Source organism: Salvia miltiorrhiza, unplaced genomic scaffold (assembly GCF_028751815.1).
Source record: "Salvia miltiorrhiza cultivar Shanhuang (shh) unplaced genomic scaffold, IMPLAD_Smil_shh original_scaffold_190, whole genome shotgun sequence".
Classification (NCBI taxonomy): domain Eukaryota; kingdom Viridiplantae; phylum Streptophyta; class Magnoliopsida; order Lamiales; family Lamiaceae; genus Salvia; species Salvia miltiorrhiza.
This window is the reverse complement of record NW_026651498.1, coordinates 556,305-582,538: the sequence shown is the minus strand read 5'-3', so window position 1 is coordinate 582,538 and position 26,234 is coordinate 556,305. Positions and strand designations below refer to the sequence as shown.

General features: G+C 40.3%; 1 protein-coding gene across 4 annotated transcripts; it reads right to left on the bottom strand.

Moving 5' to 3' along the window:
- Window positions 1-17,748: 17,748 nt before the first annotated feature.
- LOC131003315 (NAC domain-containing protein 41-like) lies at window positions 17,749-21,973 on the bottom strand. 4 transcript variants are annotated; one of them, XM_057929827.1, is made up of 6 exons: window positions 21,596-21,973; window positions 20,452-20,655; window positions 19,366-19,592; window positions 19,088-19,258; window positions 18,174-18,483; window positions 17,749-18,098 (listed from the first exon to the last, which is right to left on the bottom strand). In XM_057929827.1, the coding sequence occupies exons 2-6, from the start codon at window positions 20,609-20,611 to the stop codon at window positions 17,968-17,970; spliced, it is 999 nt and encodes a 332-aa protein (XP_057785810.1). In that variant the 5' UTR covers window positions 20,612-20,655; window positions 21,596-21,973; the 3' UTR covers window positions 17,749-17,967. The 4 variants fall into 4 exon arrangements, with proteins under 4 accessions (XP_057785810.1, XP_057785811.1, XP_057785812.1 ...); XM_057929828.1 differs by having other exon boundaries at window positions 20,452-20,617; XM_057929829.1 differs by having other exon boundaries at window positions 20,452-20,532; window positions 21,596-21,839.
- Between the last annotated feature and the right edge of the window lie 4,261 nt (window positions 21,974-26,234).

Sequence of the window (26,234 nt, the reverse complement as noted above, 5' to 3'; positions counted from 1 at the left end):
GTACGAGCCACGAACGGCGATCAAGGCACAGGCATTGGCAGACTTCATACAAGAAACAACTCGTCGTCCCATACCAGAGTTCTGGGTGGCTTATGTGGATGGGTCAGTGACAAAAGAGGGGTGCGGAATTGGGGTACATATCACTTCGCCAGGATACGGAACATATCAGTTCGCTATTAAGTTCACCTGCCGATTATCTAACAATGAGGCAGAATACGAGGCAGTGGTCAGAGGGGCACATATCTTGTCAGAGCTTAAAGCCGAGTGTGTCATCATCAGGACAGATTCTCAATTGGTAGCTCAACAGTTCTCAGGAGGATACAATATCAAAGATCAGAGGATGAAAGCGTATCACACCAAAATCAATGGAATGAAAGAAAAGTTCATGGAATTCAAGCTCGAGCAAATTTCACGGGAGGAGAATACAAAAGCGGATCTACTGGCGCGAATGGCTAGCGCAGTAGAGCAAACTTGGAGCGACGAGATTATTTTACTCTGTGATACCAGAGAGATGGAGACTTCGCAGGTGTTCTCGGTAGAGATCAGGGATGATTGGCGGGCTCCGATCATACACTTCTTAAAGACAGGGGAACGGCTAAGCAGAGAGTCCAACCAGAGGGCTCGTTATGAAAATTACTGCCTAATCAATGATCAACTCTTCAAAAGATCTTTTACTCAACCTCTGCTAAAATGTTTATCGCCAGAGGAAGCTAACTTTGCTCTGAAAGAGATTCATGCAGGTTGCTGCGGCGGGCATACCGGATTTCGAGACCTTGTACGCAAGATCATTCGGGCAGGTTTTTATTGGCCTCACATCAACCAGGAAGCCAGAGAGTTTGTCCGCAGGTGTGAAGCTTGCCAGCGGCATGCCGGGAAAATCAACATACCAGGGGAGCCCATGGGAGTAATGTACACTGCTTGTCCGTTTGATAAATGGGGCATTGATATAGTTGGGAAGCTGCCTACAGCACCTGGAGGGAAATGCTTTCTCATTGTGGCAGTGGACTATTTTTCCAAATGGGTCGAAGCTGAGGCCGTGAGCAAGATCGATGAAGTTACAGTGGAACGTTTTATCTGGAGGAATATCTGTTGCAGATTCGGAGTGCCACGCATCATCGTGTCTGATAACGGGACTCAGTTCACGGGGCAAAGGATTGCGGATTTCTGCGACCGAATGGATATTACACAGAGGTTTGTCTCGGTGGCTCACCCACAGGCAAATGGACAAGTAGAATTGGCTAATAGGACCATATGTGAGGGAATCAAGAAGAGGCTAACTCAGAGCAGAGGGAAGTGGGTGGAGGAGCTGGATACCGTTCTTTGGGCTTACCGAACTAGTCCAAAAACGGCGACAGGGGAGGCACCATTCACACTGGTGTATGGATCCAATGCGGTGATACCAGCAGAGGCACGACTAGAATCATACCGGATTACCACGTATGACACTGAGCACAATGAGGAGTTCCGCCGAGCAGAGCTGGACTTGGTGGAGGCACAGAGGGAGGAAGCCCGTGTCAGAGCGGCTAAGTACAAAGGCATTATCAAAGCGGGATATGATAAACGGGTCAGAGTGAGGAAATTGTCAAAGGGAGATTTGGTTCTCAAGCGAGCTGAAGCATTAAAGGCGGTGGGTAAGTTCGAAGCCAATTGGGAAGGGCCATACATCGTCACAGAGGTTTTGGGAGGCGGTGCGTACATATTGTCGGATTCAGACGGCAGAGCTCTACCCAGACCATGGAATATAAACACACTCAAAAAGTTCTATGTATAACTGCTTCTTAGCAGGAGTAATCACTTGTAGACCGGATACTCTTTTTCCCCACAGGGGTTTTAACGAGGTCCGGGGCCATAATATCAATAAAACAGATATGTGGTTCTAGGGAATTCCCTGGTGTTGTGTTTGTTTATTTCAATTCTTGTTTTCTTATATTACATATGCTACTTAACATGTTCGTGCAGAGCACTGCACATGTCACCAGAGGGGGGAGTAGGGTGTATACCCATAATCCTCAATTTTTAAATTCAAAATGCAAACTGCTTCTTAGCAGGCCAAGGGAGAAACAAATACAAAAACTGCTTCTTAGCAGGTCAAGGGAGAAACAAATACAAAAACTGCTTCTTAGCAGGTCAAGGGGAAAACAAGCATCAGGGATGGACGTCTCTTCTTCCACGATCCAACACTCCGAGTTCTTCTTCGTGGCTGGGACGCGCTCACCTCTCAGATCTACTTCAACTCCACTTTGTGTCTGCAGAATACCAAGAAAAACAACAAGTCAAAATGCCAAAAAGAAAGAATACAGAGGAGGAACAAACCAAAGGCCAGATCTGAGGAACCAACGCTCAGATCCGGAAACCCAACGCTCAGATCTGGGAAATCAATGTCTAGATCTGAGAAGCCTGGTTATAAAACACTCAAGCAAGGGAACTCCACTCGTTACAACCACAAAGTTAAAGATCTACACCAGAAGCACAGAGGAAAAGGCGGAGCCCTCAGGGATGTGAGTGTTTAGAGGGGAAATTCCCTTACTTGAGTGCCTTACAACCGATCTAGGGAGGCAAAACATCAGCAGATCCAGGGTTTAAAGGATCGGAAGAGGATATATATAGAGGCAATACCGGGCTTAAGAAATGGGCTAAGGGGTAATGGGCCCGCATGAGCTTATGGGCCGGAGAAGGGAGTAAGAAATAATTGGGCCAACATGTTCATAACAGAGTATTGCACATGTCACCAGAGGGGGGAGTAGGGTGTATACCCGTAGGTCCCAATTTTTAAATTCAAAAATTGCTTCTCAGCAAGACTAGGGCAAACCAGAGGAATTACGCTCCACCAGAGCAGAGGGGTCATGCTCAACCAGAACAGAGGTTGCCGACAATCGTAAGCCGCGAAAGTTGGTTGTGCCACCCGGGCCCTCCATGCTCCGCGCAGAGGTTCCTGACAATCGTAAGCCGCGAAAGTTGGTCGTGCCATTCGGGCCTTCCATGCTCCGCGCAGAGATAGCACTTAATCATAAGCCGCGAAAGTTGGTTGCACCCCCCGGGTTTTCCATGCTCCGCGCAGAGGTTGCTTTAACCGTAAGCCACGAAAGTTGGTCACACCCCCCGGGTTTTCCATGCTCCGTGCAGGGTGTTCTTTCAATCGTAAGCCGCGAAAGTTGGTTGCGCCACCCGGGCCCTCCATGCTCCGCGCAGAGATCGCACTTAATCATAAGCCGCGAAAGTTGGTTACACCCCCCGGGTCCTCCATGCTCCGCGCAGAGGTTGCATTTAACCGTAAGCCATGGAAGGTGGTGTGCACCCCCCGGGTCTGCCAAGCTCCGTGCAGGGTGATCGCTTAACCATAAGCCACGGAAGGAGGCGTGCACCCCCCGGGTCTGCCAAACTCCGTGCAGGGTGATCCTTTAACCATAAGCCACGAAAGTTGGTCGCACCCCCGGGTCTTCCATGCTCCGTGCAGGGGGTTACTATTCAATCGTAAGCCGCGAAAGTTGGTCGCGCCATCCGGGCCCTCCATGCTCCGCGCAGAGATTGCACTTAATCATAAGCCGCGAAAGTTGGTTACACCCCCCGGGTCCTCCATGCTCCGCGCAGAGGTTGCATTTAACCGTAAGCCATGGAAGGTGGTGTGCACCCCCCGGGTCTGCCAAGCTCCATGCAGGGTGATCGCTTAACCATAAGCCACGGAAGGAGGCGTGCACCCCCCGGGTCTGCCAAACTCCGTGCAGGGTGATCCTTTAACCATAAGCCACGAAAGTTGGTCGCACCCCCGGGTCTTCCATGCTCCGTGCAGGGGGTTACTATTCAATCGTAAGCTGCGAAAGTTGGTCGCGCCATCCGGGCCCTCCATGCTCCGCGCAGAGATTGCACTTAATCATAAGCCGCGAAAGTTGGTTACACCCCCCGGGTTCTCCATGCTCCGCGCAGAGGTTGCATTTAACCGTAAGCCATGGAAGGTGGTGTGCACCCCCCGGGTCTGCCAAGCTCCGTGCAGGGTGTCCCTGTCAATCGTAAGCCGCAAAAGTTGGTTGTGCCGCCCGGGCCCTCCATGCTCCGCGCAGAGATAGCATTTAATCGTAAGCCGTGAAAGTTGGTCGTGCCACCCGGGCCTTCCATGCTCCACGCAGATGGTTACTATTTAATCGTAAGCCGTGAAAGTTGGTCGTGCCACCCGGGCCTTCCATGCTCCACGCAGAGGGTTACTATTTAATCGTAAGCCGTGAAAGTTGGTCGTGCCACCCGGGCCTTCCATGCTCCACGCAGAGGGTTACTATTTAATCGTAAGCCGCGAAAGTTGGCTGCACCCTCCGGGTCTTCCATGCTCCGCGCAGAGTGCTCAAGATTGAATGGGAAGCAGCTTGGATGGGAAGTAGCGCGGATGGGAAGCAGCTCGGATAGGAAGCACGAAATCGCCAGCAAAGAAATCAACCAAATCCTCGTCAGAGGAGGCGGTGAAATCCTTTCCAAAGGAATCAACCAAATCCTCGACAGAGGAGGCGGGGAAATCCTTTTCCAGAGGAATCAACCAAATCCTCGACAGAGGAGGCGGGGAAATTCTTTCCAGAGGAATCTATCAAATCCTCGTCAGAGGAGGCGGTGAAATCCTTTCCAGAGGAATCAACCAAATCCTCGACAGAGGAGGCGGGGAAATCCTTTCCAGAGGAATCAACCAAATCCTCGTCAGAGGAGGCGGTGAAATCCTTTCCAGAGGAATCTATCAAATCCTCGTCAGAGGAAGCGGTGAAATCCCTCCCAGAAGAGTCAACCAAATCCTCGCCAGAGGAGTCATCACCATCCTCAATAGAGGAGTCATCACCATCCTCGACAGAGGAGTCATCACAATCCTCGCCCGAGGAGTCATCACCATCCTCGACAGAGGAGTCATCACAATCCTCGACAGAGGAATCATCACTATCCTCGCCAGAGGAATCATCACTATCCTCGCCAGAGGAGTCATCACAATCCTCACCAGAGGGGTCATCAAAATTCTCGATAGAAGAGTCAATGGAATCCTCATAGCAGAAATTAAAGCAACTCCAAGGGAGGGGATCAGAGAAGCATCAACAACAACCATAACAAGTCAATTCAAATCAACAGGGGAAAGACGGAAATATAAGTCCCACCTCAACAGGCAGCGAAAATAACACAAATAACAGAGATAGAAGAAGCGGACATGGGAATGAAATTTCATTAAAAGCATGCCCAGGAAGCAAAGATGTACATCAAAAACCGGCGGTAAGTGTTCAGTTGGTACAAATTAAAGAGTTACAAAATTTTCCTTTTGATAAAGTCAGGAGAAAAAGGGGGAACATCAAGAGGGAGGAACAGAAGCAGCTTGAGCAGCAGCAGAGGAGACAGGAGCAGAGACAGATGAAATTGGGGGAGGAACACCACTGGCAGAAGCATGGCCAGAAACGGTTTCCTCTGTGAACACGGGCAACAGGCCAGTTTCCTTCACTTGAGGAAGACGAACTCCCAAATCCAACAACTTTGCAGCCTCCTGCACATACAGATCCTCATTTTGGTATAGGCCGAACAGCTGTTCCACCGCAGCAGGGGAAGAGGCAGAGTCGGTGAAGACAGAAGACGCTATGTCAGAGGGCAGGGGAGGCTCCAGGCCGAATTGGGAAAATGTTCGGGAGCTCTCGCCAGAAGGATCCCGCAGCCGGTTCACAAAGCGCGCCAGGGAAGCACAGAACACAGGAGCATACGCGGGAGTAGATGGCAGCGAGTCAGATCCAATCCCAAGAGAAAAATAGGGAATGGCTCTCTCTAGTACTGGGTACCACCACTCTGGCTTCGCTGGAGAATGCGCAGGGATCCCCATCCGCTTATTTATCTCCTCATCCTGGAGGTTATCCATCAGGGCTCTGAAATTCAAAGTGGCAAGTTGCTCTGGGGTGGCCCCAGCCATCTCTAATGCTTTGGAAGCTGTTTGCTCTATCACATAAGCAAAGAGGGGTCCAAAATCCTCCAAGTATTCCGGAGTCTTTTTGAAAGCCTCCAGAGTGCCTTCCAGCATCAACCCCAGGAAATGTTGACCCCGCGGAGACAAGAAATACTCCAGGCGTTGATCTCGAGCCCCCAGGACGAACGCACGGTTCTGAGCTTCCACAAGTATCCTTTTCCAGCCCCGCCTGGCTTCCTCGTAGTCTCTTTCATAACCAGCTTTGAACCTGGTCAGGCATTCATGGCCCTCTTTCGTGGCCCTCGACAATTCGGAGGCCAAGGAAGCTTTCTCCACCTCCACCTGAGCTAATTTAGCTTTCAACTCAACAATCTCCGCTTCAGCCTTGCTCAAGCGCTCCACAACTCCAGCAACAACATCATCGCGCTGGGCGACCTCTGCCTGCTCTTTTTCTCTTTCCTTCTCTGCCATATCATAGTCATGGATGCACTTAACAGCACCCCATAACCGTGATTCCGCCTGCAAGCAAACAGAAGGGGGGCCCAACAGAACAATAGAAGAGGTTAGTAACTCGAATTTTTTATGGCAAAGATATAATATGCAGGGTACCTGAAGAGCCAGTTGGCATAGCTGAGTAGCCAGAGACGCCCGAGACAAATTCTCCACTTTCTCCCGGTCCTCCGAGTGGACACGAGCTAGCAGCGCATTAATTAATGCCTTACCCAATAAACTCGAAATGGGCCCAGGAACAAGATCCTCTGACTCAGCAGCCGAGGGCATAACAGCTTTGCCCTTACCCTTTCCACCGGCAGAGGGGAGAACCTTGGAACCACCAGCTGACTTCTTCGCTGGCCCTTTGCCCTTGTCCCCAGCAGGAGTGAGAATCTTCACACCACCAGCAGACCTCCTCGCTGGCTCTGAGGACTTGCCAGCCTTTTTTAGGCCCTCCTGTCTCTCCTTCTCACCCACAGAGATCAGGGAACCTCTCTTCCTCTCCTTCGTAAGATCGGCAAGGGTAGCATCGGGAGCTGAATCAGGTGAAGGAACCTCATCGATAATATCCACGACTTGGATATCTTCTTCACGGGTGCCAGTGGCGTCACCAGCACTGGAGCGCCTACTTCTGTGAACAAGAGCCCCCACATCAACTTCCTCCGCATCAAAGGAGGGCGAAGCTTCCACATTCCCCTCTGGGATTTCAACTACAGGGGGAATGGGGATCAGTTCGGAACCAGCAGGCTGCTCCGAGGGACTTGTTCTGGAAGCAGAACCGCTTGGGCCATGTGCTCCGCGGCCAGCAAGAGAAGGGGTGTCAGGCAAATTGTCCCCACATTTCGATCTCCAAGACATATCTGCAAACCAAAAGTTCACATCATTAAAAGCAGGGTAACAAAAGCTAATGTGTTTTCTAATGTATATTCTTTACCTATTGATCTCGCTGGATACAGGGGAAACAGACCATTATATGCCAGAGAGGAATTGTTCTCGGCCAGGTACTTACAGTCTAGAGTCTGGGCCTTATTCATAGCATTAAGGTGAGTTATAATACTCTGGTCACGGGTAGAAGGGACTTCGGGAGAGGCTGGTTTATAAGTAGTGCGACTTGTATGCCATTCCAGCTCCGAAGCACCATAATCGCGCCAGTTGCCGAAAGGGGTGCGCACATAACAATAATATTCCAGGAAGCCCTTATCCAAGGAATTCAGGGAGGAAAGAAAAGTAGTAGGATATTTAGGGTGAGAGGCAAAACTGTACAAGGGATTGCCTTGCATGCGAAGGGTCTGGGTTTGACAAAATAGCTTGGCGGTGTCCCCAACATCGTTAGCCCGGCACAAAACATGGAAGGCATATAACCTCCGGATAGCAGAAGGAGCGACTTGAAAAAAGGGGATGTGAAAGTAATTACAAACGTCAACCAGCAAGGTAGGGGGAGGGAGCCTTAAACCAGCCTCTATCTGGGCTTTCCAAACAACTATTAACTTGTGGTGGTGAAGGCTCTCGGGAGGCGTTGAATCCTTAGAGAAGGCCTCGAACTGCAAACCTGCAGGACGCCTACATTTGCTTTTCAATTTTTCCACCTCCGCGACACTAAGGCGGGATGGAGGAATACGTTTGGGGGGTAGGCGGGGCTTTTTCCCTTTTTTCCTAGGTGGAGAAGGAGGGGGTGCAGTTTGAGATTCGTCAGAAATAGAGGGGGAAGGAAGATTTTCAGGATCTTGCCGTGATGGGGAGGAAGATGAAGGGTCTTGGGCAGAAGGAGAGGACGAGCGAGAGGGTTGAGGGGCGGAGGTGCAGGCCATGATGGGAGATGCCAACCTTAGGGTTTCTAGCACGCTCAATCAGAGCACCAACAGTTATACCACTACGCTATGAATAAACACAAAATTGCAGGGAAGAGGATGCGCGAGTTACCTAGGCCAGAAAAAGATGGACGGTAAAACCTGGAGCGGGAGGGTCACGTGAGAACGCCGGAGCAGTGAGGAAATCGCCGGAAAATGCAGAAAATTCGCTCGGAAAACTTGGAGAAGAAGAATAGTGAAAAAAGGGGAGTTCGAATCGGCTAAGTAAGATTGTACGCGGGTAACCACCAGCACGCGGGATGAACGGCACGTGGCATACGGAAGAAATCAACGGATGGGAATTTCTACGGAAAGGCGAAAGGACGCAAAGGTTAAAAAGTAACCTCGGGGTACGGGGAAAATACTGTAGACTGGGCAGACATTTAATGCGGATGACGTCATCCATGCGGGCGAGTCCTCTGACTAGTTGCACCTCTTCAGAGTGAACTAGCCAGACCAGGGAGCGGGAGTAATAAAAATGCCAGAGAACAATTTACAGGGCCTCTTTTTACTCTCATAATGTCAAAATATCAAAATGCTTATGTCTTTATGATTTACAGGGGTCAAGGAAAATAACAAAGCTTTGATGCTGATAACACATCACTGGTTGAACACGAAGAATACCTGGTTCAACCAGACTAGAGGGGGGAGTGGTTGGTGAGGAGCAATATATGCAGAGTAGGGAGAGAGTACAAATCAGAGGAGCCACTCTCATCAGAGGAGCCATATGGGTCAGAAGAACCATTTTTTACCAGAAGGATTTCATCCATCAGAGGAATGACTCTAGCCAGAGGAGTCATCTGCACCAGAGAAGTCACTCTTGACAGAGGAGCCCTCTTCTCCAGAGGAGTCATCCGCGCTGGAAAAGTCACCATCGTCAGAAAAGTCATTACCGCCAGAGAAGTCATTACCGCCAGAGAAGTCATTACCGCCAGAGGAGATGCCCTTGACAGAAAAGACATGTCTACCAGAGGAGTCCTTCATGCCAGAGATGTCAACATCACCAGAGAGGACGCCTTCACCAGAGAGGACATTTCCATCAGAGGAGCCAATAAACGCGCGGGAAGGTCTCCCGCGTATTATTAGAATTACCATTGTACCCTTCCATCACGCAGGACGCATGCTCCGAAGATGTTTTTACTATTTTACCCCTCCGCTTGTAAATCTATAAATAGGGCCCGAGCTCGTGTATTATTTTTTACGCTCTCTCATATTTTCGAATACAATAGTTATTTTCTTTCTCGTGCAAGGTTTCCGATCAGCTACTTTTACTCTTTCCAGCCTTCTCGACTAGGTAGAATTTTATGTTTCCTTTTATAGATTTAGGTGTTGGTTCCGTAAACACCAGATATGATGCAACAACTTGGACTTCAAGAAGATGCAGGTGTTTAATTGAAGAAGATGTTTTTTTTTTTTGGAGTTCTCCCTTGTAAGCATGTACGGGACCTATGAACACCGTGTTTAAGGTTAACGACTAGTCTGAAATGAATTTTATGTTTAGTTTAGTTTAGTTTATTTTATACTCTTATTTACATAGTGTTCATGCTTTAGCCATAAATAAACAAGGTTTAGCTACAAACCAACCAGAGAACACCCCAACCAACAATATTCAAGGGCAACCCAAGTGGTTTAGCGACAAATAAATAGGGTTCAATCACCAAACCAACTTGAAGATACATCAACCAACAATATTCAGGGGCAAACCAAGTGGTTTAGCCACAAATAAAAAAGATTCAACCACAAATCCTATTATAAAATAAACCAAATCAACAACTTGTTAAATTGTAAATATCATAAATTTATTCATCTCATACAAAATAAACTGAATCATAGATGTCATTTTCCGACCAACACTTCATAAGTGAGCATGTTTTTACCATTTCAGATCCAATAAACCACTCCCACATAATGCAATCGCATATATCCCACATATCACACACAAACACAAAGAAGTAAAATGGAATATCACATCCAATAAAAGGCAAGCACCAAGAACCCCACGCGTTAGAATGAATGTGCAAGAAAATTTTCACAAGCGATGGGTTGTTTTTGATATTTTTAATTAATTTAAAATGACAAAAGCCCGGATCTAGCAATCATCGACATACATGAAATGATAAATCTATTCCAAAAACTTTATTGATCAAACAACCAAGAATACAAAACTCTTAAAGCCGACACCAACCATCAGCCTGACAATCACTTGGAGGCGCATGGCCACAATGATATTTTAGATCTATGGCCATTGAACTATATTTCCAAATCCTTACTTTAGGAAAATATGTTTTACATATTGAAATCTACAAAATGACTAGTTCAATTTGAGATAAATGAAAAAGAGCAAGAAAGACGACAATCTAGAGGCGGCAGCTAGGCAATGACGATGGGCGGGTCCCTAACTGCTTTATCATAATTACTGCATACCTAGCAGTCGCTTGCTCGACTCGAAACTTCAATAATTCTTCAGAGCGATTTGAAATTTAAAGTGAATATTAAATTCTTATGAGAAAGTCCCCTATTTATAATTTTTTCAGAAGCCTATTTGTGTAATCAATGACGCAAATAAATTGCATCATCGTCTACGCAAGCGGTAGAGTGCGCAAGCGTTTTAAGAATATATCGAGATTTAACTCACATTGTTCATTGGAGATCCGTTCTAAAAAATTCAAGAGCCAGTAGGCTCGCATTTGAAAACTCTTCACAATGACTAGAAATATGGAGACGTTCGAAATCATAATAAATGAAATTTATTTATTTAACTAAAAATCATGGATTGTTCCCGATTTCAATCTAGTCCGTTCAGAGTCCAAATGAGTCCCAATTTTTCTCAAATTCCATCAAATATTCTAGAAAATAATCTAATATTATTTAATGAGAAAATCGAAGTGTTAGAATATCATATACTCCATCCCTCTCAATTTAATAGGCTATATATTTTTTTATTTGGGCGTCTCATTTTAATAGGCTATCTCATAAAATGTAAAGTCAATACATACTAATAAATATCATCATATAACTCATTATTTACATCATATGTCATTGTAGTTCATACACAATTATCTCTCTTTTCTTTAAAAAAAATATTTTCATTTATCTCTCCTACTTTTTGGACAAATATATCATCACGAAAAGTTAATTTATCTCTCCTATTTTTATTATAAATCATTTGTTTTGTTATATTTGTGCCCATCACTTGTGACCTATTAAATTGAGACGAAAGAAGTAATATAATTATAAAAACGATGTAAAGTAATTATAAATTGCGATGTAAATTGACTCCCATCGAATTTCGATGTATTTTCTCTTATTTGAACCTTTTTAAATAATTTACTCCCTACGTCCCACGAATCTTGACACGTTTGGTTTCGGCACGGGAATTAAGGAGTTGTAGATTAGTGTTTTAAGTGTGTAGTTAGTAGGAGAGAGAATGTAATAAAAGTGATAAAATAAGAGATACTCCCTCCGTCCCAATAATCTTGTCCCACTTTCCTTTTTGGTTTGTCCCAATAATCTTGTCCCATTTCCTTTTTTGGCAAATTTTAGACACTAATTAATTCTCTTTTTTAGGTCAAATACTAATTAAATCTAATTAAACCTAATTAAACCTATCGGTGGCCCCTCCCCCTCCCCCCAAACAATTAAACCCAGCAAACAATTCCCCCATTCCCCATCGTTCCTCCCGCCTCCCCCTTCCCCCATCATTTCTCCGGCGCCACCTCCCCTTCCTTCCCCCATCGTTCTTCTGGCGCCGCACCCATCGTTCCTCCGACGCCACCTCCCCTTCCTTCCTCCATCGTTCCTCCGGCGCCGCACCCATCGTTTCTCCGACGCCGCCTCCTTCCCCATCGTTTCTCCGGCGCCGCCTCCTTCCCCATCGTTCCTCCGGCGCCGCACCCATTTGCACAGATCTAAGCCTCCCCCTCTGTAAATCCACCTTCTCTTTTCTCTGTTTTTTTTCTTCTAGAAATTAGGGCTTGCCTAATACATCTGAGGACGAAGATCTAAGCCCCTTCCGTCGGCGGCTTCTTCTGGTTAACGAAGACGATGAAAAACGACCTCTCCTGATTAGCGAAGACGAGGGAAAACTTGTTGAAGAAATTTGGTTTTTCTGTTCTTGTTTCTCCAGAAATTGTTCTTGGTTTTTTTGTTCTTGGTTAGCAAAGACGATGGAAAATTTTAGGAAATTTTGTTGAAGAAATTTGGTTTTTCTGTTCTTGTTTCTCCATAAATTGTTCTTGGTTTTTTTGTTCTTGATTAGAAAAGACGATGGAAAATTTTAGGAAAATTTGTTGAAGAAATTTGGTTTTTCTGTTCTTGTTGAAGAAATTGTTGGGCTAAAGATTTGATTTTTATTCTTGTTCTTTTGCTTGATTCTGTTTACTATTCCGGATGGAGAGAGGCGGCGATGCGGCTGGTGGCCGTGCTGAAGCCGGGGAAGGGGGCGGCGCAGGTGTGGCTGTTGCTGTCGCCGGGAAAGTGAGGAAGAAACAATGATAATTTTAAGCTATACTTAATTTCTTGTTAAACATGTGGGACCTTCTAGTTTACCATACTAATTTTACACTCCTTAATCTCCGTGCCCAAAAGAAACGGGACAACATTACTGGGACGGAGGGAGTAGAATATAATAATTACTATTATCTTATTTGGAAATGTGTCAAGATTTTTGGGACGGAGGGAGTATTTTCTAAAATGGAAGATCTAAACATAAATCACGATGTAAAATAACAAACACCTAAAATAAGCTAACATAATTCATTACTTAATTATATTATTTATACTAAATATTTGGGACGAAGTGAGTACTTTCCAAAATGGAAGATCTAAACATACATCACGATGTAAAATAACAAACACCTAAAATAAGCTAACATAATTCATTACTTAATTATATTATTTATACTGAATGACACTATCACTTACAAATAATCATCTTTCATCTTTCTTTTCTTACTTATAAAAAAGAATATACATACATATATATATATATTTTTGCTCAATTTTTTAAATAAATTTATTTTACAAAAAAATATTTAACTCTTTTATTTTATTATAAACTATTCAATTTTTAGCATCCAATGCAATGCTTTATACCAATTTAAATTGTGAGGAAGGAAGATAAATTTTTCAAGTGGTTGGGTCTTCAATATTCATATTGGTCACAAGAAGTTGAGCCCTCAACATTATTTAGCACTAATTTTTAAAAAAAAGAAAGCAAATTGATGGTGATCACAAAAATTTAAACATTAACATAAATGTCAGGTCCCCTTTTCTCTGACATAGACCCCAAATTAGTGAAAAGGGGAAGGTGTCAAGTACAGAAGGGTACATAGGTAATTTTCACGCAACAGAGAGGCGGGAAATAAGGAAGCAAAGCATTCCCGCACATAAACGCTGGGCCCCACTTGTACCAACCGAGCCTGTCTTTATCTACCATCACTCTTGTCCTTTTCAATATCAGACTACGTGTCCCCGCCAACTACTATTATACGTATTTTTGTATTGTAAATCAATGGGGCCCACCCTTATTATTTACCTTTACTTTAAACTAGAATCACCATTTTTTGTGCATATCAAACTCAATTTTTATAAGCTTTTTTAATTGCAGCCCATTTATCTTCATCAAATTTTGCACCAATTTTCAACTGAAATCTAAACATTTAGTATTCGATATCAAAACTTAAAATTAATTAAAAGCGTTTGAAATATATTATGTAATGGGCTTGAAAATTCGTAGTTCAATTTTGATATCGAATAAACATATAAATTTTAACTCCAACTTTATACAAAAAATTTAAAAACAAAATCGCTACAAAGAAAAAGGTTAAAATATTATTGCAAAATTTTAAAAGTTAAATTACATTTGTAAATATACTAAATATTTTTAATTAACTTGCAAGCTATCCTGTTACTCCCTTCATCCCGCGAAACTTGAGCAATTTTTTTTTACACAGATTTTATGGAGTTAGTATTTTATATGTTAAGTGTGGTAAGTGAAAAAATATTTTTTGTGTTAAGTGTGGTATGTGTAAAAGTGAAAAAATGAATAAAATGAAAAACTTTTGTCATATAAGGAAAGCGCTCAAATTTTGGTGAACAATCCAAAAAGAAATACTGCTCAAGCTTCACGGGATAAGTATTTATTACCAATGCCGATTATATTAGTTCATTGCCTTAAAAAAAAACATATTTCCCGATATATTGTGCTAAATATATATGATATATTATCATTTATTCAAATGTTATCCAACCACATGAAGTATTGTTCAAACTTCAATTAATTTCATAAAAGAATAAAATACATGTATTGTTCACATTCTTAATTCTAACTTTATTACATTCGCTCGTTATAGTTACATTATCTTTAACTATTCTAATGCTTTAATTTTCACATTATATCTGTTACCGTCCGTTGTATTTCCTAAAAATCATGGTCTTATTACTATATCGATATGTTTTTGATAATTATAATTTTTTTTAAATTTAAAAATGACTCTACAAACATCTTCACTCACTATTTGTAAAAAGGTGCGAGACTCAATTTCAATTCAAATACAATTATCACATTTTTTTTTTCTTTAAAACTCATGTCATCTGTTGCACCATAATTTTTTAGAAATGGAGAGAGTATTTTTACTTTGACCATATATTGTACTTAATTTCTTTAAGGTTTCTTGCCTTCTTCTAAGCCGGGAAGAAAATATATGGGATGGAAAAAAAAATCATATTTAAAGAATAATAATGCAAGTCAAAAATTGAAACTACAATGAATTATGCAATCTTTTCATAAATTATAACTGAATTTCAACTGGATTTCCTTAGGCCAAAGTTTACATATTCAAATTCAATGTAAGTTTATCGCAATTAAATTTTTAAATACTATTCCTCCCGTCTCATTTCAAATGTGTCAAAATTATATAATAATACTATAGCTTTGAGATATTTAAAATAAAATAAATTGAGTATAATTTACTTGTTACATATGATTTCTAAATTATTGCACAATAAAGTGATTTATTGAATGGTCACCCAATATTAATATTTTGGGTGCGAACTCCTATAAATAAATAAATAAATAAAAAATGAAGGAAATTTTCCCGCCACGGCGGAGCACGGTGGGCCGTTGATGAAGTTATCGTGATTGTGAGGCGTAGGATCATTTCGGCGCTGTTTCATTGGATATTTTGGAAAAAGTCATAGCAGCATGCATTGAAAAAAAACCAGTCATGTTCACATAGCATGTGCAATGATCAAAAGTGTGGAAACTCAGTTTGGTGTGTATCTTTAATGCACCAACTTGGTATAGGAATATAATAAAGCAATTTGACCACAATATCCAAATTACTTCATTTATAAAACAAACACAAACAAAAAACTACCTCCTCCTCCACTTTACTTGGCTATAGTGTAAATTATTGTATATTATGAATGAAATCACTAGCATGATTGGAAAGTCCGGCTGAAAATTCTCTATGGTATATCTTATAAAAATCGAGAAAAAGATTTAGGAATTTACGGCAAGATTCGTACACGATAATCCCACGAGCACAAATTGGTCATTAGTGTGTTCATTTTCATTTCACATTGATTCATATTCATATAGTCTAGTTTATAGAAGGTTGGACGTGATAAAACTAATTAATGATGCCTAATGCTGTAAACGAGTCGAGTCGAATACAGCAAGTTCGAGCTTGATCATTTTAATATGAGGGTGTTAGAGTTCGATTCGAACTTCTGTCTTATTGTCGAATTGGGCTCATCACTCATTTATCGAGTTAGAGCTTGGTTCAAGATCGGCTTGTGTGATACTCGATAATGTTGAATTTGAGTTTGAGCTTGAGCTCAACTCATCAGATGTTTGTATAAAATGATATTTGAGCACGAACTCGTTGAGAATTCATGAAAGACTTGAACAATGTTTAAAATGTGTTGTTGATCTTAATCAATATGTTATTCGAGCTCGAGCTCAACTCGTTTAGGACTCGTGTACTAGCTCGATTAAAGGTTCGTGGACAAGTTCACAAACATGTTCACGAACAAATAAATTTGAATATGTTCGCAAGTTCATCGAGTCAAGTGCTGTTAGGCTCGAGTTCGACTCGGTTTAATTATCGAGCTCGAAGTCAAGTTCAAGCTCGAGTCGTTTACTATCGAGCTTCGAACAAGCTTTCTTTTAATTGAATTTCGAATAGCTCTGTTCATTTACAGATTGATGTCTTGTGTTTACTTTTATATATTAAAATAAGGAAGTGAAACGTAATCCAAATTTAATAACTTCAAACCAAGTTAGAGAAGTACCTTGGTTTTCCACTATTTTAAGAAAGAGACACATGAGAAAAGCTTAGACAAAAAGGCCCAAAGGTCTCCTCAAAAAAAGAAAAGGCCCAAAGGTTTGAGACATAAAACAAACTAGGCCCAAATAAATATGATAATTAGCCCACAAACAATATTTGATTTCTCCTTCAAATTCTTTTGTCAAATATTAGGGCGATTTATTCACTATATCCCCAATTTACTTATTAGTACGTCATCCCGTGCGATACACAAATTACGATATATTTATTTTTAAAATTTTAAATTATAAAATTATATTAATTTAAATATTAGTATTTGATTTAAAATAGTGTATAATAACAATATTATCAACTTAATGAGTATAATATGAAATTTAATGAGTATTATATAACAATAATTAAATACGTATAATAATATTAAATTTATAGATTGTAAAGTAAATACTTTAAGTCAGTCTCATTTTGAGCAAATAACATTAATCATCAATAAAAAAAATTAATAGATGTCATTTAATACAACAATTTTGGGTTCTTAAAAGACAAAATTGTATTATTACTATTAAAAATTCATATTTAAATAATACAAAATTAATAAAAAAAAATACAAATAATATAAAAAATGAAATATAAAAGCAAAAAGTTAGAGACATGAAACAAACCAGTCCCAAATAAATCTTATACTTAGGCCACATACAATATTTCATTTCTCTTTCAAATTCTTTTGTCAAACACAATTTCTTTTAGGGCGATTCTCTATATCCCCATAGTCCATCACAATAAATAAGTCATTCTATACGTTACTTGTTTTTTTCACTATAGCCGTTCATTTAAAAACAATATTATAAATACTAATAAACGTACTATATTATACCTGTAGTTCCAATTTTAAGAAACAAAAGATTGGCTGTGTATAAAATGACCAATATATCAAGTAATAATTTGGGAGTCATGAGCTACAAGGTAAAATAATAAATTCATAATTATTTTAAATAAAAAGTTAACTTGAATAAAATGAAGGCCATGGCCTAGTAAAACCCTTCTTTCAATTGCACGAGCTGTCAATATGTAGATGATCAATTTTAACATTTCGTCAACCCAAATTTAGGCCCAATTTGTGAATTTTTTTTTACTTAGAATTTATATTCGGACAATAATTGTTTAAATTATATATGTACTAGAACAAGCGATGATAGCGATGAAGAAACGTGGTACATGCTACTACAGTCAAAACAATCACTAATATGTTAAATTTTTTACACTATCACAAACCCTATAATCGTGATGAATTACAGCTTCAAGCAGATATTAATAACTACATAGTAAGTGTTGGTGTTGGTCCCTCTCTATCCCTATGAGCAATAGGGTTAATGTTGTTACTCGTATTCTGAATTTTGTTGAAGTTTTGTAGCTCCAAGAAGAAGAATTGTGGGATTTAGAATGTTGCAAAACAGAAATAGGTCCTCAACTTGTTGAAACCAGCCTTCTTTTCTTCCCTCGTCGAGCTTCCTGCACTGGTGCTCGGGGTCTCGGCACCTTTTACAGAATCGCACAATACAGAAGAACCTACGAGCAAGCAAGAAATGATCAGTGTTTATTAGTGATGTTATTTAGAAAATGGACTTGTTTTTCTTGACATACCGGAAACAGCAGCCTGCAAAACTACGTCGCTTTGCATGCTAAATCTGTAACCCGAACTTGAAAATTGCTCCTGTCTGTAACTCTTCTCCACTTCCTCCTCAAGATCCCGCAGAAAATCCGTGGAGCCAAAATATTCTTCTGATAACTTGCTCGGACAGCTTGAATTCTGTGAGCTTGAAGAATGTGATTCCGGATCTTCTAAATCATTCAATTCCAAGAAGTCGCCTCTCGAGAAGCATTCTAGTTCGGACAAGTCTTGGGGAGGAGAGTTTGGTTTCGTATCAGATACGACTTCACATTCTCTCTTTGCCTACAAATGATTTAACCACGTTCAAGCACAAACGGAATAGACAACTCATTAAACAACACCTCTGCCCCAAACTTGAGCATCAAACTTGGACATAAACATTTTACTAAAACTAAGTGAAATGATTCTTTCACAAGAACAAAGATGGCAAATCACACAACGTAGGCTTATAAACACCCTATATTTGGCACCAGAAGTTTCTATAGTGCAAAAAAAACAAAACAATTCATTTTTTTTTTCTCATTTTGGTACATTCAGCAGAATAAGGTTTATGGCATTGCTAATATATGTTTTAAGTAACATATGACAAAAGCTAGGGATAAAGTCATAAACCAATCCTAGGCAATACTATAGCAATCGAGCTCGAGAAGTGAATACGCCATATAGGAGGCATCTTTGTATCTTAGATGAACAGCTAGAAAAAAGATCTAAAAGAAACAAACAGAAAAGATCCAATGAAAATGGTTTCGTGTGAGCAAAAGAAGTAATGGACGAGGAATAATCAGTATTAGTAGTAGATATCAAGATTCACTAAACTAAGGAAATCTATTCAAAGGATAAACGGGATATGAACCACAAAACCTAAAAATCAAGCCACTGACCCTACCTGAGATTCACGCTCCGTGTCTTGGTGAGTGGTTATATTTGTGTCAGAATTAATTGACTTCACTGGATTGATGTTCTTTGACTCGATCACGTTTTTGCAATTTTGGGGGTTCATCTTGCTTCTGGATATTTGGTCACTACAGAGGAAGACTCTGCATAGTAATCTGGTGGCCTGCACAATCTCCAACCAAACCGGCAAATTTACTGGTAGGTTGGCTTTGATATAAATAAAAGAATATAAAAGAACCAAAGAAAATGCTAAATTGTTCCTTTGTGTACCTTTGGCCTACATTTGTCACTTAATTCCTTGGGCGTAATCATGTACTCTTGCATAAGCCAATTAGTTAATTTTCCATCAGGAGGTAAGCCTTCAAAGTATTCGAGAGTGGTTCTCCAACCATTTATCACATTGTTTGAATAAACCTCACAAGCTTCTCCTTTGGCTTTCCAGAACCCATGAGCCGATTCTTTTTCCTCATTCGAGTGGACCAAGTACCACATTCCTTCTGCGAGGAGGACAACATTTGTAAGATTGGGAGCAAGCTTTAAAACCTCATGGTGACATCTGGTTTTATATTGTCCTTATTATTATGTTTACCCAAATCGCCTCAAAGCAATTATATATATGACAATTCTCGAGTAAGGGTGTGGTTCAAACAAATGTGAGAACTTTTGCACTGAACCTATAAGTAAGTCATGACATTTGCTGAGTGTAGAGTTCAATGCACTTACTTTATAGGTTCAGTGTAAGAATTCTCACAGTTATCTCGTAATGAGAAGTTTTTATTTGAACCACTCCCTCTCAAGATATCATACTCTAAAATTGGCTGTTGACATCTGAATCATGTGCTTGAGTATTGATGATGAGGGCCTCTGCCATTAAATCTGGATCTTTAACTATAAGTTGTTCACATAAACACAACAACTAAATGGATTGAGTAAATTTTCAACAATAAAACAATAAATAACCACATTATCAATACAATAAAATTAGGAAACTGACCATAATAAGACAGATTCAATCAGAAAAATGCCAAACACTCTTTCTGCCGTTGCTGGAAATTAATTTACATTGTTGCATTATAGTAAGAAAAACAAAAGCTTCGGGTAGTTAGATATCAACTGCCAATTAGGATCAAACAAGAATTATGAAACCAATGACAACATAATCGACACCATGTGAAGATCCCTGACCAAATTGAATCAATGGTGATTTAACCCTCAACTTGTTCTACAAGAGATGTTAAACAAGAAGATCTACAGCCCAAACTGAAAATTAACTGTTACTGTAGTTTTGGACCAAGTCAAGAATAATTCAAAATTCAACTTCTATAAATCCTTAACAGCAAGAATTAGAAGACCAACCAGGTAAATTATAGGGTGGGTACAGGAAAGGGCTTGAATCTTCTAGCACGTTATCGGGGAGGTAGGATCCTGGTGAGTAATCTGCAAGTAACGAAATGATTTGCTCATCACTCCAGTAAAAACCAATCTCACAAGGAGGGGGCTGCGCCGGGGGACACATCTCAACCTAAGTGAGTGGAGAGCAGCAAAAACACGGTGCTTTATCTGATCGAGTAAGAGAGAAAAATGAATTGAAGCGCAAGAATTTCCATCTAGACTAAACAAAAAGAATATGAGAGGAAAGGAAATGAATCTAAAATGATAATAACCATTAACCAATAACCACAACCCAATTTTAAGTAGATCTGAATGACTGCAGAAAGTCTAGTGCTATATACATTGTTGGCCAATTATGCAATGGCTAATATTCAAATTATAATGCAGAAAGCTTTGAGCAAAAATAGTCCCCTTTCGCACAAACTATGGCAGAGTTCACTAAATCTAAACCAAAACTCTGGAAAAAAGAAATGAAAAGCTGAACCACAACTTTTGCAAGAAATCTAATAAATTTTACTTGAAGGTGAACATAAATTATTGCAATATCCCAGTAAAATGTTTGTGCAAAAGGTTTCACACACACACAGTGTGTGCACAGTTAATGTATACATATAAACTGACGACTTTTACCTTAAATGATTCAAGTTTGAGAAACTGTTGAATCCTACTATCATTCAATCATTAAGTTTTTGAGTCAAGAAACAGGGAAGAAATAAATGAAACAAACAATCATAAATCGATCGACCGGGACAAACGTAATAATTGCAACCAAAATGTCTACGATTTGGCTCAATTGGGAAAAAAAATGAAATTAGACAGCATACTGCACATACGCAAGAACACATGAAATTACAAAGCTCCGATACTTCAAGAAGAAGAAGAAGACAATACACGATGAAATTTCAAATGATTGACAGAAAAACTCTCATCACAACATGACGAACCAACCCACAAAAACCAAATGAAAATATCAATCAAAAGACCAAGAAACAAAGAATCAAACAACAAGAGCAGCAAGATATGATAAATAAATTAGCACAGCAAAGAACACAAAAAGAGTTGAAAAGAAGACAAAATTGATCGACGTTTCTGAAGTGCAAGATTGTACCTTGAGCTGCCAGCTTGAGTGAGTGAAACCCTCTCTTCCAAAGTAATCCAAATCAGGAATGAAATATGATGAGCGAGGTTGGTATTTATAGGGGCAGCGAGTGTGAGGGAGTGGGGGGGTTTTGCTAAGCTGACCGTGGGTTGGTTACTACTCGATCTCACAGTAAACTACACTACAGTGGCTGCGGTTGCTTAACGAGAGAAGCCAATTACGTGGCGGCGTGGCAGTGGCGGGATTACGCTGCTGAGTCTGAGTCACCACCACCTCAGCCTCTTTCGAGGAAGATTCATTTTTGTTCATCGCTGCTGACACCATCTACTCCTTCCTCGCTGACGCCACAATATACCTCGGCTTTACCATATACTCCCACTCCACCAAAACTATTTCGCACTACTTAATAAAACAATTTCTAGGGTGCTTTTAATAAATAAAAAAATTCACCATGTAAAAATAGATGATTGAATAGATGTAATAAGGTGACTTTTTTAGTAAATAGTAAAAGATTTTTTAAAATTAAATTATTTATAATCTTCATATTGTAATAAGGTGATTTTTTCAGTAAATAAAAGATTTTTTAAATTAAATTATAAAGATGAAGTATGGAGTTCATATTCTAAAAATAAAATTGATATATTTTCTTCGTCCATTAAAAATTTATCACATTATGAACGGCACAAATTTTAATAAAATTATTGGTAATATTGTATTTATGAATTGAGTAAGACTCTCACTATAAATAAAATCTTAAATAGAGTATTTATAAGTTAAGTGATTATTAAATGGAGTAAGAGCATCCACATCCGTTGAGTAAGGAGCTTACTCAACGGAGTAGGGGACCACTTATGAGTAAGAAGCCTGCATTGGGGAGACTCATCCACTTACTCATATTCATTAGTTTTGTTTTTTGTATTTTTCATTTAATTTAAATTTCACCAACTTAAAACAAATTTACTTGAAATTAAAATTGCATTAATTTGAAAAACTTATAAATTACATAAAAAAAACTAAAGACATAATTAAAAATTACATAAATTTAAAACTAGCTAATTGCCACCCCTTTGTCGTTCTAGAATCTTCACCACCCGTTGAGCATGGATTTCTCGCTGCTCCAACGTCATGTTGGCGGTATTCAAGAACAAGATCCGATTGTCGTGGATCTCCCTCTTGAGGGCATTCTTCGTGGCGTACTCATCGATCATTCTATCGTGCTTGGCTTCGGTATTCGCCATGTACTCTTTGCATTCGGGTGGAGCCTCTGAGCCTTGCGATGCCGAGTCTTTCGCCTTTCCCTTCCCCTTCTCTGCTCTCGCCGCCGCCTTCGCCACTTTGTTTCCAATTGGACGGGAAGACGAGATTTCCTCGCCCGAAGCCGAGGTGGTGAAGCCACCGCTCTCACTCGTCTTTATCCTCTTGGAGGAATGCACGTTTCCGTCGAGGTACAAGCTCTTTAACTTTCCGTTTGTCCGGAGTATTTTCCATGCGTTCCACCATTTGAAGGCACCGCCTTTGCTCCGCAAGGCGTAGAGAGTTTGGACCTTCTCCCGAATCATGTCGTCGAAATACCCGGAAGACCACTTTGCGTTGGTTTTGACTCAAATAGTCTCCCACAGCTTAACCTCCAAACTTACATGGGCCTAGTGAGATTTTATTTGGTGGTGGTTGAGGTTGACACCAATGATGGCGTTCACTCGGTCGAGGACGCGTTGCCAATATGCCTCGCCCTTTTGATCGACACCATGGATGACGTCCTTTGTCTCCTCCACCTAAATTCAAGCGATGAGGTATGTCTCTTCAAGGGTGTAAGTATGATGAAGCTTGCCCTCCGCCGACGGCGCATTTTGAAGGCCATCGCCTTCCGCCGCCTCACTATGGGCTGCTGACGCGCCGCCCTCATCCGCCGCCTCCTCAGCCGTTGGGGGCTCCTCCCCTAAGTTGAATCCCAATAAATTGGGATGGTAGTCGCCGGTAAGATCAGGGGTCCAATTTGGGGAGTAGTAGTCGGGATTATTAGGATTCATTTTGGTAATTGAAATTGAAAGAGTTTGAGAGATAGCGGATGAAGAGAATTGAGTTTCGGGTGTATGATTTTGGTGGAGGAAGAGGGTTTAAATAGATGAAAATTTATTAAAAAAAATTAAAGAGAAAACCGTTGGAATAATAATGAAAAAAAAAAACGGTCGAATAGCCGTTAAAAAATAAATAAAAGAAAAAAATTGAAAATGGTCAAATTATTCAATTTCAAAATCAATTTTTTTTTCTTAATAGGCGCATCATTGCACGTGCCTTAAATAACGCCCGTCGAGCCTTACTCATCCGTTCGAGTAAGGCTCGAGTAAGGCCCCTCCCACATCAGCTTACTCATCGTCGAGCTTACTCGAGTAAGCCCCTTCGAGTAAGCCGATGTGGGTGCTCTAAGGATCATATCAATAACAAATTTTGTAAATAATAAGAAATTGAATGTTAATAAGATGGTGAGTTGTATGGACTCTACTATTATAAATGGATGACATAAATTTTTCGTGGATAAATTGGAAAAGAAAATAACGTGGATGGAGATAGTATTTTTATGAACGCCAAATAAGAATTATAAAAATGCAAATGAGGCGATGCATGATCAAGTATTGCTTTTCCACCCTTATATGCTCCAAAAATTCATGCTTGGAGTGGACTTCATACATGTTTAAATCAGAACAAGGGGCAGGGCGATGATTATCCGATGGAGAAAGGGTACATGTTGGATATCAATCAAATATTATTTTTTTATAAATGTTATTTTAAAAAAAATTAAGGCTAACTTTAACATATTGATCCATCAATATTCACAATAGACATAAAATTTACGAAATATTTAAAATAAATAATACTACTTCTATGATATTATTGTCACTTTGTTGATGGGGCGAGTTTAAAAAAAGTGGTGGATCGTAGTTGATAGTGGTGGGTATTGTTGTGAGTGAAGTTTTGATTCCACTATTGTTGTGAGTGGAGTTTGTTGACCCTATTACTATAAATGAAAGTTGAAATGATATTGTGAATGAACCAAAATGGTAGAAGTGGAAACGATATCATGGACAGAGAGTAGTAGTATATATAAGTTATTCAATATCATATAAATAATCATAAATATCATATATAAAACTCAATTACATTAAGTTTATAATTTATCGAGGCGGTTTTAGGGCGGAGATTTATACCACTTCACGCGACGCGAACCCGATACGAGTATGAAAATATAAACCCAACCCTAACCCTAACCCTAACCCAATGTTTTGCACCCGCCCCTGCCTCATCATGGGGCTAGGGGTTGGGGGTACCCGCGAATAAATTTTCGTCTTTGAGCAATTATGGTAAAGTTTTTTGTAGACAAATAGAATATATCATATATTCATATATATATTCCCTTCGTCCCGTGAATAATAGCTCATTCCAAAAAAGAAAACTACTCCCTCTCATAAAAAGTGATGAGCTCCACTGATTTATGCTTAATTGTTCTAAATTTTGGGGTTTGTATGAGCTTTATTTTAAATTAATCTTCTGGAAATTGGTGCGTTTTATGGTTTATTTTATGCTTTGCAGGAGATTTAGATTTTATAGATGGAAGAGTGCAATTGTGGATGAAATTGGCGTTTTTAAATGTTTTGGTGTGCAGAGCAGAGCTGGCCAGAGCTGAAAGCCCGCTCGCCAGAGCAGAGCCAACATCCAGGGCAGAGCAGACATCTATCTCCAGAGCAGAGCTGAATTTCCAGAGTCAACGCTCCAGAGCTGAAATTCCGGAGTCAACGCTCCATCGCTAAAATTCCAGAGTAAACACTCCAGAGCTAACTTTTCAGCTCTGTACGCCAGAGTCAAACGCTAGAGTCAAAGGCCAGAGTCAACTGCCATAGTCAATTGCCAGAGCTGACTTTTCAGCTCTGGACTTTTCAGAGCAGCGACGCCAGAGCTGACTTTTCAGCTCTGTCATGCCGTTTCAGAGCCGAATTTCGCCAGAGTTGAGGAGTTTTCCAGAGCGTGCATCCAGCTGGAGTTACCTATGTTTACACGATTCTATTCCTTTTAGAGTCCAGTTTTGCATGGCAAGTTGATGGCGATAAAGATTAGATTGAAGTCTATAAATAGGGCTATACTTTTCATTGTAAAACACATTCCCCTTGCCCTAATCTTTAGTTTCCGGTAGGCAGCCAAAGCTTAGGTTTATTGCTTTCTTAGTCTTAGTTTCGATTAATGTTCTTAGTTAGTTTAGTATAGTTCTTTTAATTCATGTTTTAGATTAGTTTTTCGTTTAGAGTTGTAATTACGTGACAGATTACTTCTCGAGATGGATTTACGGTATTTATTTAATCAAGTTTATTTATTTTCTTTTACCTGCGTTTCCTTTAAATTCTGCAATTTAAATTATGCACTTTGGTTTCTGCTTAGTTAGATTAGATTAGAAGTTTTAATTAAAGTTATTTAAATTCAATTTGTCTAGTTAATTCTTTACTTTAAGTTCATTTAATTCTTGCCTAGGGTTTAATAGTTTCACGCCTAGATAATTTTAAGATTAAGTTTTTAGTTAAGTTTAAATTACAAGCATTAGTTAATAATTCATTTTTGCCTAGTTAAGTTTAATTCACGTTAATTTACTTTCCAAGTTTTAGTT